This window comes from Fringilla coelebs (genome assembly GCF_963513975.1).
Source record: "Fringilla coelebs genome assembly, chromosome: 1".
Classification (NCBI taxonomy): Eukaryota; Metazoa; Chordata; class Aves; order Passeriformes; family Fringillidae; genus Fringilla; species Fringilla coelebs.
Window position 1 is genome coordinate 44,590,982 of NC_140028.1, and position 17,680 is coordinate 44,608,661.

Consider the following 17,680-nt stretch of genomic DNA (forward strand, 5'->3'; position numbering starts at 1 on the left):
TCATATAAGATTTCATCACAGAAGCCACTTTGAAGAATGAATGTCTACAAACGTTCCCATGGTGTGAAGACCTTTGAATACGCAATATGTGTAATACTTGCGTGTGCAGTAACAGCGCACAGCCTGTATACATGAACTCACACGTATATACATGACTCACAGGTGAAAACTAAAATAAGAGATACATAGCCCAAGTGCGGGCTGCACGTCGGGCGAGCGGTCGGAGGGTGGAGTGAGAGGGACGAGCTGGGCGGCTCTGGCAGGCGCTGGCTCTGGCTCTCCGCGCCGGGCGGGCGGGCGGGCAGCCCGGCACTTTCCTTTTCGGCGCGGGGAGGAGCGGCAGCTGCGCAGGCGTTGCTCGCACCCTGTTGATTAGTCAGTGCTGGGATGGCGCTTCCTGGGCCAGGCGCGGCGGCGGCGGCGGGCGGCCCCAGCCGGTCCCGGGGGGCGGCGGGAGCAGCAGCAGCCGCAGAGGCAGCAGCCGCCGCAGCAGCAGCAGCAGCGGGCGCCCGGCGGGCCTCCCCCTCTGCCTAGCCCCGCGCGTCCCGGGCGCCTGGCGCGGAGCGAGCCGCGCTCCCTCCCTCTCTCCCGGCGCCCCCTCCGCCGCCCGCCCCGCTGGCAGCCGCCCCGCCGGGTGGGAGCACCCCGCCGGCGCTGCCTGTCTGGCTGCTCCCTCCCCTCCCGGGCCGGGAAGATGGACCCCGGCCCGCCGCTGGGCTGCAACCTCAAGGACGTGAAGTGGAGCGCGGTGGCCGTGCCCCTCGACCTGCTCGTCAGCACCTACCGGCTGCCCCAGATCGCCCGGCTGGACAGCGGTGCGTGGGGCGGGGAGCGGGGCCGGGCGGGCGCCGGGCTGCGGGCGGGCTGCCGGACACGGTCCCGGGAGCGCCCCGTGCCTCCCGCGGCTCCCGGGAGCGCTCTCCCGGCGCTCCTCCAACTGGCGTCTGCCGCTGCCGGGGCTCGGTGCACGGCTCCCGCTCGCTGCGGAGTCCGCGCGTTGCTTTGCACCAACATACCTGCGTAATGTGCCCCCTCCGCGGGTGCGGAGGGCAGCTCGGTGGAGCCGGTTTGCTGTCAGCAGCCTGCCCCACTGAGGAGGGTCCTCGCCCTCCCAAATTAGGCGTGGAAGGGCACTTTCAGCGCTGGAGACCCGGTGTTTTGTAGAAGTGATGCTACAAGGCCAAATAAGAAGGGATACAAAATAGCCAAGTGGGCTAAACCCCTTGTGTTACAATTCCCTAAGAAGGCCACGGACCTGTAAAAAAAAAAAAAAAAAAGGAGTACCATAAGAAGCCTTTGCAGTCTCCAGATAACTTTTTATTACAGTTCACTTGGGTGCTCACCTGCCGTTTCCAAGTGTGCAGCTTTCTGTTTACTCCTGGAAATATGAATCAGGTCTTACAGAACAGCTATGACAGCACCGTTTTACCGTTCCTAGATCCATGTCTTGAAAAGTAATGTGTCGACACAGAGAATCAGGGAAATATGAGAATTTTTTTATAAAGGCTCAGACAGCTGCTTTGTAATAATGTGTATGTGCATTGCATGGTAGCTCCATGAAAACTGTCCAACTCTCTAAAGGAATGCAGAAGATAACTCAAAAATTGGAAGAAAAATCTAGGCTTTTTAATTCATTAGTTTATGAAGTCACCATGTACTTTTACGATATAATATATCTAGTTTTGTATTGATTTGAAAAGTTAAAAATGAGCACAGGCATCATCCTCTGTTTCTTCCCAGTGTACAGGTCAAGACCAAGACTGTTTTATTACTTAACTGCAATTTCCATACTGCAGTGATGATTCTTGACTTTGCCCCTGGATTATGCAGTATTTTTCCTTTCACTCGTAGTACTTCCTCAGAGCTGGCACTCAGGGGCAGGTTAAAGAAAAGGTTTTTTTTGCTTTTTTAACTCTCTCTGCCTGTTCCTCATACTGTCAAATGTGTGTTGTCCTGTGAGAATGGCAAAGCTGGTATGTTAAGGAGTTCCTCGTGGTAATACCTTCTGTCACTAGGAACAGCTAAGATGGCCTCCAGTCAGTGCACTTAAGGCTGTTAATTTACTTGAGGCTCCTGGCACTGATTCAGGCTGTAACAGGATGTATATATTGATGACTTATTAATTTTCCTCTCTGTGTGTTGCACCTCCAAATCTTCCCGCTCCTCTTGTCTTTCTTTGTTGGAAGGTACCTGAAAAAGCTTTGTGGGTAGAGAAAGTTGATGGGTTTTGGAGCAAGTGGCTGTTGGGGTTTTTCTGGGGGGCAGTCCTTGTGTTGGAGCTGTTGATGGGAATATCCCATAATTGTTGGGGAGAGAAAAATATTGTGGCTTTTGAGCGAAGTCTTCTTTGTCCTATGTGCCACATTTAAGAGCATATGCGCAGGCAAGTGGGTGTAAACAGACCTGAGTTCTTCTGCCCGTGCCCTGAGATGGCCAGACAGGAGGCAGCTGTTGGTGTAGGTGTCCTGCTGTAGTGGTTCAGCCCTGCACTAAGCCCTGCCAGGAGGCAGGCTCAGGTGGAGCTCTGTGAAGGGCTTTGGGTTGGAGCTGATTTAGGTCTGCCCGGTTCAGTGGCTCATGGGTCTGGTTTTACCTACTCAAACGCATGTACTTTTAACTTCAGGCACTACAGACAGCAGTCAGATCAATATTTTATAAAGAACGCAGACGCCATGGTCTTGGGGATAGGAAGAGAATGCTTTTCCTTTTTCCAGAGAAGCTTGTCTTGCAATAAGAGAAAGCAACCATGAATCAGTGCCTAACCTTCTAAAGGAGGAAAGTTGGGAATGTGCAATGCCTGTGGAGTTGACTGGAGCACGGGCTGTTGAGGGGTGGTTGCTCTGCATCCCAGTTCTCATCTTGCAAGGTTAACAAGCGGAGCTCTGTCGGAATATTTCTTGATGCAGCACTGAAGGAAATAAATGCAGAGGCCAATCCAAATGTGTGTCATCCAGTGCTTCGGAAGTTTAAGGCAACCTCTGTTAGCAAGGTAGTGTTGTGTGCCAGTTTTACCAGGGTGTGGCTCTTATCTTTGGGTCAGGGTTTGTTTGCACAGAAATGCCCTCCTGTCTTCTTCAGGTGCTGAATTCCTCTCCAGGTCAGCAGAAGCTTCGTGTGTTTCATGCTGTTGGAAATCGAACCACCTGTAGATGTCTGTCTTCAGTCACCTTTTGATTCTGTCTGTAGCAGCAAGTTGTTTCTTGGCTGTTGTTTCATTTTTCACGAGGTTTTGTAAAAGCCAGAATCTGTTTCTTCTGGCAAACCAGGATGTAGGAGAGGATTGTAAAGCTGGAGCTGTATTCTCTTCAGAAGATGTCAGTCTTACTGTGTTGTTTCTACATTTCTTAATTAAGTTCAGCACCTGGTGGATAATGTTCTTAGATGACACCACATGAGATGTCCAGTTTTGAACTGTTGCTTCACCTTCTGGCCTTACAGTATGAAGCTGAAGAATGGGTATGATCAGTTCAGTTTTATTCTTTGAGCTTGGATGTGCAGCTCCTGGAAAATTGCCCTAAGTAATTCAGTTTGATTTCTTGACAGGATGAAGTTATGAAATATTTATATGCACTAAATTTGGTCCTCTGCTGAGAAGGGAGGGTTTTTCTTGATGGTATGGAAGGAAGTAGTCTTTTGTTGCATCAAGATATAGTTGGAAGTAGTTAGGCATTCATGCCTACCTTATCCATCTAGAAATGATAAATATGTCAACTTCTGGGGGTTTTTTTCTTCAGAGTTTGGAAACCTGAAAATCTTTTCAGTTTTTTTATTTTTAATTTTAAGACTGGTTCTGTTTCAGGTTATGCTTTTGGATGCTATTAAGTCATAAATCAATTTTTTTTTTGTTTCACTGTGTTCATGTGTTTTATTGTTTTCCTGGTGAACATTGTTATATTAATTGAACAAATAGACTGAAAGAAACCCAAACCTGTCACTCTTGAAGGGAGCAAATGGGTTTTATATGGGGTTTTTTTCCCAACCTCCTTAACAACTTAAATATTTCTAGATGATAACTCAAACACAAAACTGCTAAAAAATGCTTGAACACCCTACCAGAGAAAATGCATGGACTTGATCTCAAGCTGTGGAATTCACTGAGTGGGCTCTTTCAGATGAAAAGAAGCAAGACTTGAAGAGCAAGAGAGGAGCGAGCTTTGTGCTGTGTTTTTCCTGTCCTCCCCCCTTTGTGCCCCCTAGTCCCCATGTGCATTGTCACAGCTGAATACCACCCCAGTGAGAGACTTGTGGGTGGGTGCAGTGGGGGAAAGATTTTGCTCTGGGAACCCGCGGTAGAAAGAGATCTTATCGCAGTGTGGTTTTTGCAACGGGGCAAAAGGTGAGCGTGGCTGGCCTGTGAGAGCCAGGGCTGCACGTGAGGCTGGGCTTGGCTCTCCTCGGAGCATCAGGAGAAAAAGCTGATGGTGAAGCTGGGACTGTGTCTCGTTGCTAGTGCATAAATGATGTTGTGCGTGGTGATCTCAGGGCTTTAGATTTCTGGTAATTATTTTTCTAAGGATAATTTTGGAGGGTAAAAGAGAAATGCTATCAAGGTTAAGATCAAGAAAATATTGCTTTGCATAGAGCTGAGTTTTAGGCCAAGCTTTTTTTGTAAGCTTACTGCTCCCTTCAGACTCATAAGAGCCTGTCATTCTTTTTCTTAGTGGAGCTCCCTTTTTCCCAGACAGTCTTGATGTGTTTTCACAAGTAAAGATCAGCCTTTGCTTGTAGGTATTTTTTACCCATATATTGGATGTGAACTGGAAGAGTTCAGAGAAATTCTCAGTTTGTGTACAGAGATTAAGGTTTATGGGATTAAAAGGCCATGTGGTCCTGTGATTATTTTTATTTTTTTTCCTAAGTGATATCTAGAAAAAAAAAATGTGGTGGTGCTATTGGGATCAAATACAGTGGCACTTGACCTCAACTGACAGAGAAGTGATTCCCTGCTGTGCATGGCAGGGAAAACATGCTGAACTTTATTGTGGCTCTCAATGAGCCACCAAGGCAGTGAAGGAAATTCTTCCTTATGCATTGTAAATGTGCTGTAAGATGAAATGGCAGAATTGGTGACTATAAAAAAAGGAAAAATCTGTAAAATGGGTAACAGATTTAAAAGCTGATTTTTTTCTTTCTTACCCTTAGGTGAACTCCTGCGCATATCAGTAGTGGGTGAATAGCGAGTTCGTACTGCCGTTGCTCCTGGGGACAAAGGCATTTTATTTAGTTGTATTTCAGGTTCTCTTTTTCTCTTCCATTTCAAAACTTTCTCATGGTGACAACTGTCTGCCCCAGTCATGTTCAGGGGACTATTGTTCTGTTCAGCACATTACTGTAGAGCTGATTCCAGTTCTGGAAACTAAGCACCCTCACATCTTATCAAAGAAGATCATACTCAATAGAACAGCGTGGCCACGTTCATAATGAAAATTTTGCATTGCGTCACTCCACAAATGTGGGTTATCTGTGCAGCTGAACAATGCTTTGAAACTACAAAGAGACTTATTCTTTAAAGGTCTGAATGCTGCTATCCGTGCTTTAATTGTCTTGAATGACCTCCTTCTTTTGAGAAGCTAGTGCAGCATGTCTCAGTAGTCTGCTGTTGAAGAAATCTTTAAAAGGCATCATGTGGGAGCTGGGCAAAGCTTTTGAACAGACCAAGAAAGAGGTTTCAGATATGCTCAGACCCTGGGTAATGGCCGTGATCTGACTGCCAGCTGTAGGTGTGGCTGCCTTGTCCACTGAGGTGTGGCAGGTGATAGTTCTTATGGGGCAGACAAGACAAGTGTTTGATTTGACAGCAAATATCCTCGAGATCCATTATATCCGCATGGCTTGATTTCTTCCTTAGGTGCTGAACAGCTTTGAAACTCTGACTGTTTATACTGTGTGTTCTGCCACTAAAGAACAATTCCAGTAGCATCTCCTGCTTGCTTCCTCTTCTTTCTACCTTCATGGTGTGGTCTGCTGTTTCCATCAAGACAATTGAATGAAAAAACCAATTGACAGGTTGCCACTAACCACTGCTCCTGGGTTTTTGTTTTGGTTGGATTGGCTTTTTCCTTTTCCTCTGCTGGCAGAGATGTGTTCCAGAAACATTTTAGTGAAAAAGCTTTTAATTCATTTAAAACCTGCAGCTACCGAATGGTGTCTGTGAAGATTATCGTGCCTTTCTGGAGATGGAAGCCAGTAGCTTGGCAAAACCTGCTTCCAGGAGTACCCTGGACTTCCAGTGAGATAGATAAAGAGTTCAGCATCATACCCATTTTGGTAGTGTGTATTGTGTGTTCTTAACCAGACATTTGAACCCTTGGTAGTGTGTTAGGGCTGCTAAGATGGAAATTAGTTACATTGTTCTTACTTCTTGTGTGCTTAATACATGTTCATATTCTTCTCTGTTTTTCGAGGTGTGAAACTACCTGTTTCAGTTTCTAAAGTTTTGACTTTGTGAGGCGAAGCCTTCCTGTACCTAACTGGATAAACCCTTCCTGGATAATTATGTAGTTCAGGTATTGGAAGGTGAAATACCATTAGTCTTAACTGGAATTCAAGTGCTATAACTTTTAAGTTCTCCTCCACCATCCCCACCACCCCCCCTCCAATTTAAATTACACTAGTTTTCAAATAAAGCACAAGATACACATAAAATCTAAGGTATAAAGGTGCCTCAAACAGTTAGTCAAACCTCTAAGCTTAAAACAAATGTGGTGTGATGAATCATATGCTGCTGTTGCAAGGAATGGTATAAGTCTAGCATAGGAAAGAAGGGCTTCGTTGTTTTCTGCTTTGTCTGTAAGTGCTGTTCTGGAACTAGGTGTTCCTGGCTTTGGTGATTACGTGAACTGGCACTCCCTGTAATGCCCCAGCAAAGGCAGCTATGCCAAGATGAAATGCTGGAGGATATTGGACAGCATGGTCTGGTGAAACAGGATTTGATGGAAGTTGTGGGAAGAGTTGCAGTGTGTTTCAGTCATTCCAGTGGTGGTTTGTCAGAAGCAAAGGGCATGGGTGTTGCTGTATTTCCTTTTGGCATTAGGAGTAACAAGTTGGTTGGATTAGGGCAGCTTAAGTCTCTCCCCTATAGGAAAATATTCATCATCTTAACGTGGATTGCGTATGACTCAAAACCAACCTTCATAAAACTCAGTGAGCCAATATTTCAAGTCTGAAATTTTTTGCTTTTAATGGTGCTTCTCTTTGGAAAGAGTTTTACGTAGCATTTGTGGTCTGAGATTTTCATGCTGTTTGTAGTATGAAAAACTTGTGGAGTGAACTTTACTGTGCCTCCACCTGTAAGCCATGTCTGCTCATCTAAAGGGCTTAGCACAGAAATGTAAAATTGAGGTGTATAAGCAGATTGAAGAGTGTCTTTGCTGAGGATTAGAGCCACATCTGCACTGCAGTCTCTGAAGCGGTGTGCAAGTCGGCATAAAACTAATAAATCACAGCTTTGTCAGGGCACCTGCGTGCTTGGCTGAGGCTTTGCACCAGCAAGAATAGCTGCTGTGTCTCAATATCTCCTGTACTGCTGCTGTGTGATGTATTGCCCTGCCAGGCTTGGTGCTGCATGCTGGTGGGGGGAGAAGGATCTTCCTGGGGCTGGGGAGGCTGTGGAGTCCAGCCTCCTCATCCTTCAGGCTGCCTGCTATGTGGAGGGAGATGCTCCTGAGACTGCAAGGTGCACACTGAGCGGATCAAGCCACGATGAAGATGTGAAATGCCAACCAATATCTGCCAGAGCTGTGTGTTTGGGGGTGTGGGGAGCGCTGTGCCAGGGATTGCAGCATCTGCACACCCAGGCAAGAGCTGATGGGCTCTCAGCAGAGGAGTGGATGGTGGTTTTTCCAGGAAAAGCAGCAAATCTTGTTGCTGTGGGGAAGGTCACTTGGAGCTTCCTGGAAGTGCAAACGTTCAAGAAATGCAAAATTACTTGAAAAGTGTTCTTTTTGGTTTTGGGGTTTTTCTTTCAGGATGTTATAACTTGTAATCACAGAGAACTTGGATGTGTGCAGATTTCCTTGGTCTGTGAGAATGTCACTGGGCTTCTAAGAGAACCAAGAATAAAGATTTAAACATGGTCTAAGAAGCTGGAAGATACCCAAGAGCTCAACCTGATGAAGTTGATACTGGAGTTGCTTCATACCAGGGCTGAACCCTAGTGACTCAAATGTTATATAAAACACAACATGCTGCAATTCTGTTGGTGAAATGAGCAGGGAAAACATTGTGGTGGTGGCAAGGAAGTTGGGGCATTTCTCCTTACAATCAGACTGGAGGAGTGGGAAGAAAAGCTGAGTAAAGAAGTAGAAGCCCCTTTTGATGGGCCATTTTGTGCTGCTTTGCTTTCTGTCTTGGTGCCCTCATGGCAAAACATATACCTGGCACGGGTGAGGATGTGGCTCCATGGGTGACAGGTTTCCAGGGACAGGCTGGGGGACTGCAGCCACTGCTTAGAGGAGCAGCAGCCGCTGGCTGGGACGCAGTGTGGGGGTGTGCAGCCTCCAAAGGCAATGTGCTGGACGAGAGGCTGTGTGGGGACACTGTTCTGCTCTGCAAGGAGGATGTGGGCTAGTTGCACAGAGTACAGAGATTAACCACCCTGAAAAGAGTGCATAAGCCTTCACTCTGTCCTGAAGGGACAGGTTGTGTGCCCGAGGCTGAGCCAGGGGCACAAGTGGAGGAAGGTCCCTGCGTGGGACATAAGCCATCATTTCAGAGCTGCCCCCAACTCGGTGTTGCACTGCCAGGGCTGCTGCTCAGCCCTGTGTGAGCTGGGCAGCCAGAATGAAGCAGAACATGTTTGCCTTGCAGCTGGGTTTGTAAAAGCTATGCAGTCCAAATACTCAAGTTACTAACTTTCAGGAGCTATTTCCAAGTAGTCCACAAATGCTTGGATACCCCCTCTCCCGTGTTTGTTTTTCAGTTTGCAGCTTTTCTGTTGTTGTGGTTCCAACTGCAGTTTTGCTTATTTGCCCCACTGAAAGCTATTCTTGTTGCTTCCTGGCACCTCACCATTTTGGAGATGAAGGATGAAGGAGGGAAGATTGGGGGGGGGGGGGGGGGAATGAAGGAAACTTTTTCTTTAAGGAAGGGGGAGGAAAACGGCATTTGTGTACAGATCTCTTTGTGTCCAGCTTTCCTATTGCATCTTTCTGTGTGTCCCTTTAGAGCATGGTGGGTTCAAGGGACCCTTGGTTCCCATCTGTGTCATTTGTTCCATGCCCTGTCCTGCACTTGTGGGCTTTCAGGAGGTGTTGCAAGGTTATCTGCAAGGTCACTGTCAGGTAAAATTCCCAGCAGTGGCAGAATGAAGCAGCAAAAGGAGCTGCTTCTCTTATCCTTTCTTTTCTTCACATAGGATAGTCTTTCCTTTCACCCCTTTCATCTGTTGTGCTGTCTTCTTCCAGCACCTGTGCAAACTCTGCTTCTCCATCCCTCCATGCCCTCATCTTTTTGCTCTGCCCTCTTCTTTTTCCCTCAGTGTGGAGGGAGTCAGGCTCTTTGTTGGACCAGAGGGCAGTGTGGTGTTTTGCTGCGTGTGTTCCAGGAGGGATAGCTGCCTATGTGCTACCTTGTGGGAAAGCAAGCAAGGAGAGTAATTTTAGGCATTTCTAGAGACTTCAGTGTTTCTGGTCACTGGGGGCAGAAGCTGGAATTGCAGCTCATTACTGTTAAAAGGAGCTGCAATTCCTTCCCTGCTGCAGAGGGGTGGCTGCTATCAGTGCAGAAAACGTGGCATCTCCCCCTGTGGAGTCCTGCACTGTGCTGCTGACATGATGTTTTGTTTCACTTGGGTGAAGGGAGTTTTGCTGGCAGGACTCAAATGTGAACTGATAGGCTTTGCATGTAATGCTTCCTTTTCTTAGCCCACATTGATTGCTGGTTTGACCTGGGGAATGAGAGTGGGCATGCTGTGTATTTGTAAGAATACCAGTAATCCTTGTCAATTTGTGATATGATGTGATGAGCCAAAAGGAGAATCTTAAGTGTGTATCCTTGCTGAAAGACTGGCTTCCAAAGCACTTAATTATATTCCTGCTTCTTTCTTAACAGTTTTTGTTTAGGCTTCTATGTATTCAAAGGACAAACTGCCCTGTTTCCTCTTGGAAGGGGCCACAGGCACACACATAGAGTTAAATCTGAGATATAACCTGAGTTGCACTCACATAATTTCATTATGGTCAGACTTTTTTTTTCCTGTCTTAATCTCTGAATGTAAAGCAGAAAAGTCATAGCAGGAAAATATAAAAAGCATCTTCACATGTGTGACTCAGAGAGGTGAGAGGGCTCAAAATACAAGATGTAGTAACTCACACATGCTGCTGCAGCCCCTGGACCCAGGATGTGGCTGCAGACCAGCAGCAAAGCTGTGACAGCACTGCAGCCAAATGTAGGGCAGGCTGGAGGAGAAGGGTTTTCTGTTGCATGTCTTATGGTTGCAATGTCAAATACCATTTGGATTCCTGTCAATATATAACAAAATATCTTAAGACCAAATTGCCTGTGGGCAAAGATAAATGTGCCCTCAAGGGGAGAGTGAGGCATGATGGGCTTTTTTTATTCACTCTGTTCTGCATGCTGCCTACCAAAAGCCAAAGCTTTCCACAGGAGGGTGGGTTGTTTTTTGTTTGGTTTTTTGTGTGTGTGCCTTTTAAGGTGATAGAAATATTATCAAAGAGGTGTTAAGAGCTGTTATTCACTTGTCCCTTATGTTTTATTAAAAGAAAACTCCATTCTTCTTATACTTTACAGCTGAAGTATAGATTTCTCTGAAACAATGGAAATAAACTGCATTCAGGATTAAGACTGTTCTTGATCAGAAAAGGTTGCTGCTTTAAATGTGTTCCTCCTGTTGGTATTCCTGTATTACCCAGGTACTGTTCCAGGATGTAAGCAGACCAAAGAGGTGCCTAATTAGAATTGAACATCCATCCTTCTGTCCCTGTATGCAGTCAGCCCATGTTTGAACAGGCATTACCTGCCTGTTAGTGATACTTGAATTTTCCAGGTTGAGCAGGAGGGGTGGGGTGGATGTAGCTAAAAAGCAGAGGCAATGGCAGCTCCAGCAGTCAGGGGCTGTGTGTGCACAACCCATTAGTGCCTGCTCGGACTGCGAGGGCACGGGGAGGTGGGCCAGGCCACTGGGCAAGCAGCCAGGTGGCAGCCCCACTTCAGAGCAGAGCTGAACTTTTGTTCGCTTCCAGCTGTTTTTATTTCATCCTTAAACCCAGGCAGCAAGAAAGATGAGAGACAAATTAAATTGTAATGATGAGTTCTCTGAAAGCCAAAGAAAACTATGCTTGAGCAGCTCCTGCATTTGGGGTACTTATTTTTAATTGGGAACTTGTCCAAGATGCCCTAAGTTCAAGCAGGGATCACTGCTGTGCAACACAAAGTGCCATAGTGTCTCTTTAGGACTTGGGATAGATAATGAGAGGATAGAGCATGTTTACTTGGATGCTATTTTAAAATATCATCTAATTATAAATAACTGTCAATGAGAGCTCCCGAGCTCTCATGCTGTGCCCAGGAAAAGTCTGAATGAATAGACTGTTTCTCTGTCTGCCAGGACAATCTGGAATCAAATTCTAGCACTTAAATCCATGGGGTTGGTAGGGTTAACATTTTCTTCATGGGCATCCCAACTCTGGGGAGTTTTACCCTGCCTTCCCTGACCTCAGTGCTCGAGACCTGTGCAGCAGCCAAAGGTGTGAAGCTGCCTCTGGCTCCGTCAGCTGAAGCAACCACTCTGTGTCTGTGCTTGGACATAAATAGGAAGTCAGTGACAGTGTGTTAAGTGCAATGCTAAATGCTGACCTCCCACCTCCTAAGTATTAAGCTTCTCCAGCTGGGCACCTGACGCTAAACAGGCACTTGGAAGTGTGTCCTCCAGTGGACCTCACAGTATTTATAGACACATCTATCTGAGCAGGAGCTCTCTAGAATGAGGAATGCCTGCCTCTAGTGAAAGAGAACCTCAGTTCTCTGAATGAAGTATTTAAAGGAGCTTATTTGTGTGGCGGCAAACTGCTCAGAGATCTCAGTACTGCTGTGTTTTTCCTTTGGCCAGGTAGTGCTGTTGTTCTCTTTACCTATCAGATTGCTTTTGAAAGCTACTCTTTGCATTCTTCATTTCCAGGCCTGGTGCCTTCACTGCAAAGGGCAGATAAATATTTTAACTTGTTTACCCCTTTGACTTTGGACATGAGAATTCAAAATGGAAAATTAACGTCATATGGGATCAACACAGTTCTTTTCTCTCACTCCCTATGGTAACAATAAACCAGGCTGGAACCTCTCTTGCATGCAATGAAAAGTTATGTAGCTTTCTCCTCAATATTTCTAACCTGTGACCATTTTAAATGCAGTTAAACTTGTCATTCCTTGCTGTTTTTCTTAGCACTTCAGATTGGTGGTCTTAGGTGACTTCAAAACCAGAGAGCTCTCTTCTGTAAGAATCTCATTTTTTTAAGGAATTGAGTGGTTGTATGATTTTTTTTCCTTCCTTTTTTTACAATGACAAATAGTTGCCACTTATAGTTGGCAGATATTCAACGTGTTGCAGAGTATCAGAATAGTTTAAAGAATTGCTGATATTTTCTAGGCTGTTGTAAGTAACCATGGTGTTTGTTTTGTTTGATCAGTCATAGAATTAAATCTGTCATGAGGATACAGCAAATCTGCAGTTACATCTGATGATGCTCAATATTAATAAGAAGAGTAATTATGGTAGCAACAGAAAGTTACTCTGTTTTGGAATGTGAATGTTAAGATGTTGTTGTACTGAGTGGTTTTTTCCCCCTGTGTGGGAGTGAAGAGCAGTCTGTGTTGAAAGATGTGTTTTGGCTTGTTTGGCTTGAATTCATAAAAAGTAAGGTTTCTCATTCTGGGATGTTAGTTCTGAAGGCTTGAAATAAACACAAACAAAGCTCAATGAAATCTGTGTTGTTACTACTCTTTCTTTTTTTTTTCTCAGTAGTTTTCTTATGAACACAAAGAAAGCAAGATGCCAGGGTTCAAACTGTGAGATTGCTGAAGTCAGCAGAGAGTTTACCATCAGTAGCAGTAGCACCAAAATTCCAGTTACTGCTTATTTAAAATATTTGTCCTTCTCTTCCCTGCAGTAGGTCAAACAGGTTTTTTTGAAGACTCACTGAGATGCTGTCTCTGTATATTTGCAGCTAGGGAAAAGCTTGCCTTGGAACAAACTGGATTTTTCAGTGGATTAATCTGTCCCATAGCTTTGTAATGAGATTATGGTTTATGCTGATTTGTTGCAACAGTACTGGTATATCCAGTCATTCCAATAGCAAAATTCTAATCCTAGAGAAATAAATCTGTCTTCTTGCTGGCAGGCATAAAAAGAATAGGTGGTTGGGAGTCTCTGCTCTCTTGTTAGGTATTAGTGGGTGATAGCTTAAGTTCAGCATCAGTTGGATTGAAGCAATTTGATTTTATCAAGCTTTTGCAGAGGGATTGGAAATTGCAGAAATAAAGCCTTATCTCCTTTCTCTTGATTGTGAAATATTTAATGGCTGCCCAGAGCAAAGTCTGATCACAGTACTGCGAGGCTGAAGGATTACATCAATGCACAAAGTACCCCAGGTAGTACTACAAGGCACTCTGGGGGTGATGCTCTCCTTGCTCCTTCCTCGCTGAGCAGGTGGGGCCAGTGAAGCAAGCTGCATTCCCTGCTCACACCACTGAAAGTTGTTGCAGTGCAGCCAACAGCAGTTGTGTTTCATCCAGGGCATACAGTGGCAAGAGGCTTCATCTGGGACAAACTATCTCTTGTGTAGATGCCCAGCTCTCCCTGAAGCTGCAGAAGATTCAGTGTCCCTCCCTCCACCATCCAAGGTGGAGGCAGGTGTAATTGCTGGTGGCAGACCTTGCTGCAGATGAGCAGCTTTTGGGCAGCACTGGATGAGGTTGGACAAGTCTCATGGATATGTCCTACATTGTCTCAGCAGTGAATTAATGAAGAGATGATGTGAAATTGTTGTTGAGTTTGTGAGGCACAACCTGAGCTGGCTTTGATGCCTAGCTCTCAAATAAAAATATTTTTTAAACCTCTTTTTTTAAACTCATTTTCTGAACACCGGTAGGTTGAGTCTTAATCTGACAGACATTGCAGAAGAATTTAGACTAATTTTAACTGAACTTCCATGCTTGCAACTTTTCCCCACTTCTTCTTTTTGGCAAAAGAAGGAAGAATGTAAGTCATCTTAAAATCAAATTAAGTATGAATCCTTATGCTGTCAAAGGAAACTTTTCATCCACTGGAAGACATGAAGTCTTTGCTGCTGATGGAAGGTCAAGTCAGTATTGCTTTGGGTTTATTTTTTTTGGAAAGAGGAGTGTTAAGTTGCAGTTTGAATCATGACAGAAATGCTGGTTGATCCAGATAATGGGAAGCAGCACAAATTAATGTGCTGCAGGAATGGAAGTGTTAAATGGAAGCACATATTGAAAACTACTTGGGAATTTGTTTGAGAAGGAAGAAGGGAAACTGAAAAGTGAGGCTGCTGATCAATAGCCCTAGATATAACTGGAATATTTTTCTAGATCTTTATGTTGAAAGCTCAAAAGATTGTGTAGCTGGGAACAGAGCCTTCTGTTTTCATCTTTTCCACTATGCTCAGATACAAAAAGTCAGTTGAGACCACTGTCAGGCTTGCCTAATGAATCTGCCCACTGTAAATTAAAAATTTAGTACACTACATTATATAGCCCTGAGATGTTTAAATTTTAATGTGGTTTGTTTTGGTTGGGTTGTTGTTTTTTTTTTTCATCTTACTCCTAGAAACTACAATATTTGCTCCTAGAAATTATAATATTTACCCTTTTAACTTACTGGCAGTCTGTATTTAGACTTCGTGTGATATACTCCCACGCAGGTTACTGTGCTTTCTTTTAAACAAGGAAGTTTCTCTGATCAGCTTGATTTTAATTTTTTAATCAACCTTTTTTTGTGTCTGTATGAAATCAGAAAGACTGATAACATGAAGTGGCTTTCAGAGAAGGTTTTTCTTCAGTAGTAGTAGTGTTTTCTCCAATTGCAGGCTCTTTCTACTTCTCTGCCATTAGGCATTTAATGTAAGAGTAATTCTCTTGAGCATCTGTTCAGTCACAGTGACTATAAAAAAAAATTCAATTTTTATAGGTCTAATGTGGCTACAAGTGGGCTTCATCATGTAGTAAAATATTTCTGGGGTGTTCTTCCCCTTCCTATAAGGTACATTAAAATGATGTGAATTTTTCCCTACAAATTTCCTTTGCTACTTCAGACTTGAAAAATTCAGATGCTCTTCTCTACCTAATGAACTTTTTCTGCTGACCTACATCACAGACCAGTGATTTTGCCAAAGAAATAGCATTGACAGGCTGAACAGCTCAATGGAGATTTGACTCAGTAACGGAGGACAGTGCCAAAGCTTAAGCAAGCAAACCACCCTAATTTAATATTTATTAAGGTGCATCTCCATAGATAAAACACCCAGCAGATAGTCTGCAGTATGATGCAGTGTGCAGAAAACAAAAGGTTTGACTTTCTCCCTCCACCCTCTCTCAGAGTCCAGATGGAGTTCTCATATGAAGAAGTGGCACAGGCTGCTAAATAATAATAAAATAATTTGTCCTAATTTAAATATCCAGACTTAGCAAAAACTTTTTGTTTCTTCACCCAAATGTAAATCCGAAACTCATCATTGTAAAAGAGGAAAGCTCTAAGTATCAATGAAATGATCTGTAGGAGAAGAGGCAGCTGTTGTGCCAGTGAGATGCTGTGGCAGTAACGCAGCTGAGTGCTGGGGGTGGTGAAGGATCATGTGTTGACAGCACTGTGCAAGTCGGATGGAAGCTGTCCCGTGCACTGTTCCAAGGAACTTGGAGTTCTCTTTCAATAGCTTCGGAGGCTTTTTGTTTGTGTATGTTTTTTCAGAGAACTTGTATTCTTAATACCATGAAAGCAACAAGCTCAGTGCAGTGCTGCTTGAGTGCTCCTGGTGCTTCTGTGTGTCTCCAAATCAAATGAGTACAAATTCAAATCAACAGTGAATGCTCTTTGTGATGCAGCCTGGTGTACATATTTTTGTTTTTGCTTACTTGGTTTGTGTGGGACAAGAAGTTGCCATCTGCTGGTTTTTTGTGGATGTTATGCCTTGTTTTTTGTTGTGTTGTATTTTAAGAGATCTGAAGCCCAAACAAACAACAAGAACTAAAGTGCTGAGACCTCTTTGAAGATTTTGTAAAGGATTAGCCCACCAGTGAGAGGAAACAAAGATTCTCAGATAAGAATGGCTCTGGAGTTATGATTGATCTTTTCTTTCTTATTTTATTTTTTTTTAAGACAAAAAAATGTTGTGGTACCCAGCCTTATTTTAACACCTGGTGGTACTGCAAAGCATACCTTGGAAAGGCTTGCAGGTAGCTGTGGTGCTCCTAGACCCTCACTGCCAAGGAGACTGAAGTGTGTGTGATGCCTGCAGTTCACAGCTGCTCGCAGGTGCTGGGTGTTTCTGACCTGTGTGTGGTCTCTTCAGGTGTGCTGTCTCATCAGTGCTCAGCCCTGAACTTCTGGTTTTTAGATGGGGTCTCCCTCAAGCTTTTGTGCTAGAGGGGGCCTTGGCTTCATCTTTTACCTTCTGCGGATCTCCCAATAAGATGAAAAGAAATTGAATTCATCTTAAGGTGTTACCTTGTGTGGGACTAGCTGTGACTGTTGACTGTGTGACTAGCTGTGTCTGTTGAAACACAAATTTTCCTTTCCAGAAACAAGACAGCTTTTATTACTTTGCTAGTGACAGATTTTGTAGGTTCCTTCTTTTGCCATGAAAAGCAGCACTGGCATTTATATTTGTGCTAGCAGTGTGACCTCCCTCTGACCCAGAACATCTCTTTGCACAGAGCCATGCAAGTCTGTAATACTGTCTTTTTTCTTTTCTTTTTTTTTAACAAGAGATAGATTATAACTTCATTTCATACTGTGGGGGCTGTCCTTTTGTTTTCATGATGGAGTAGGGTAATGTTAAGGTTTATCTTAATGCATGGTTTGTTTGGTCCTCAGCTGGGGAAGCACAGTGAAGCACATGGTGTGTGAGTAGGGCTCTTCAGTGCAATGGGAGCATGATGAATAAGTAAGAACCTCACTTCTTTCTTTTTTCTGGCTTCTGATAGTTTCGCTTTCTCTTAATTTTCAGTTGTTGCCAGATAGACCTCCTTCCCTTGTAACACTAGCCACGTGCTGATAGCTCTGCCTAATTATTTCACAGCATAGGTGCTCACCTGACCAGCCAGCCGCCTCTTTTTCCAGTTGACATGTCATCCCTAGCAAATGTTAGTGCAAACTTGAGGAGGAATAAGGTGGATGTTATTCTTTTGTGTGGTTTGGTAGGTTCCTGGCTGAGCACCCAGTCATGATTTTTAATATTGCTGAGATTTTTCTATGTAATGATATGTGATGTGATTATGGAACGTTAGATGGAATAATTAAACTCACCACCTACTTAACTGACCAAGACAGTCCGGGTGATGCACTTAATTGTACGGCATCTGTTACCTTGCATGCAGATGGTGTTCAGGCTTAATGAAAACACATGGCCCTAAGTCTTGCTGAGTTTTCCCTGGGGTTTTCACAGGCATCTTTTTCATCAGTTATTCAACAAAAGGTGTCTTAAATTTCTTG

At 44.3% G+C, this 17,680-nt stretch overlaps 1 protein-coding gene across 1 annotated transcript in view; it reads left to right on the forward strand.

Moving 5' to 3' along the window:
• Positions 1-396: 396 nt before the first annotated feature.
• Positions 397-17,680, forward strand: part of GAREM1 (GRB2 associated regulator of MAPK1 subtype 1) — a 101,930-nt gene continuing 84,646 nt past the window's right edge. The window contains exon 1 of the mRNA XM_084215003.1: positions 397-815. Coding sequence (XP_084071129.1) covers positions 695-815 — 121 coding nt within the window. The 5' untranslated portion in view covers positions 397-694. The remainder of the gene's footprint in view (positions 816-17,680) is intronic.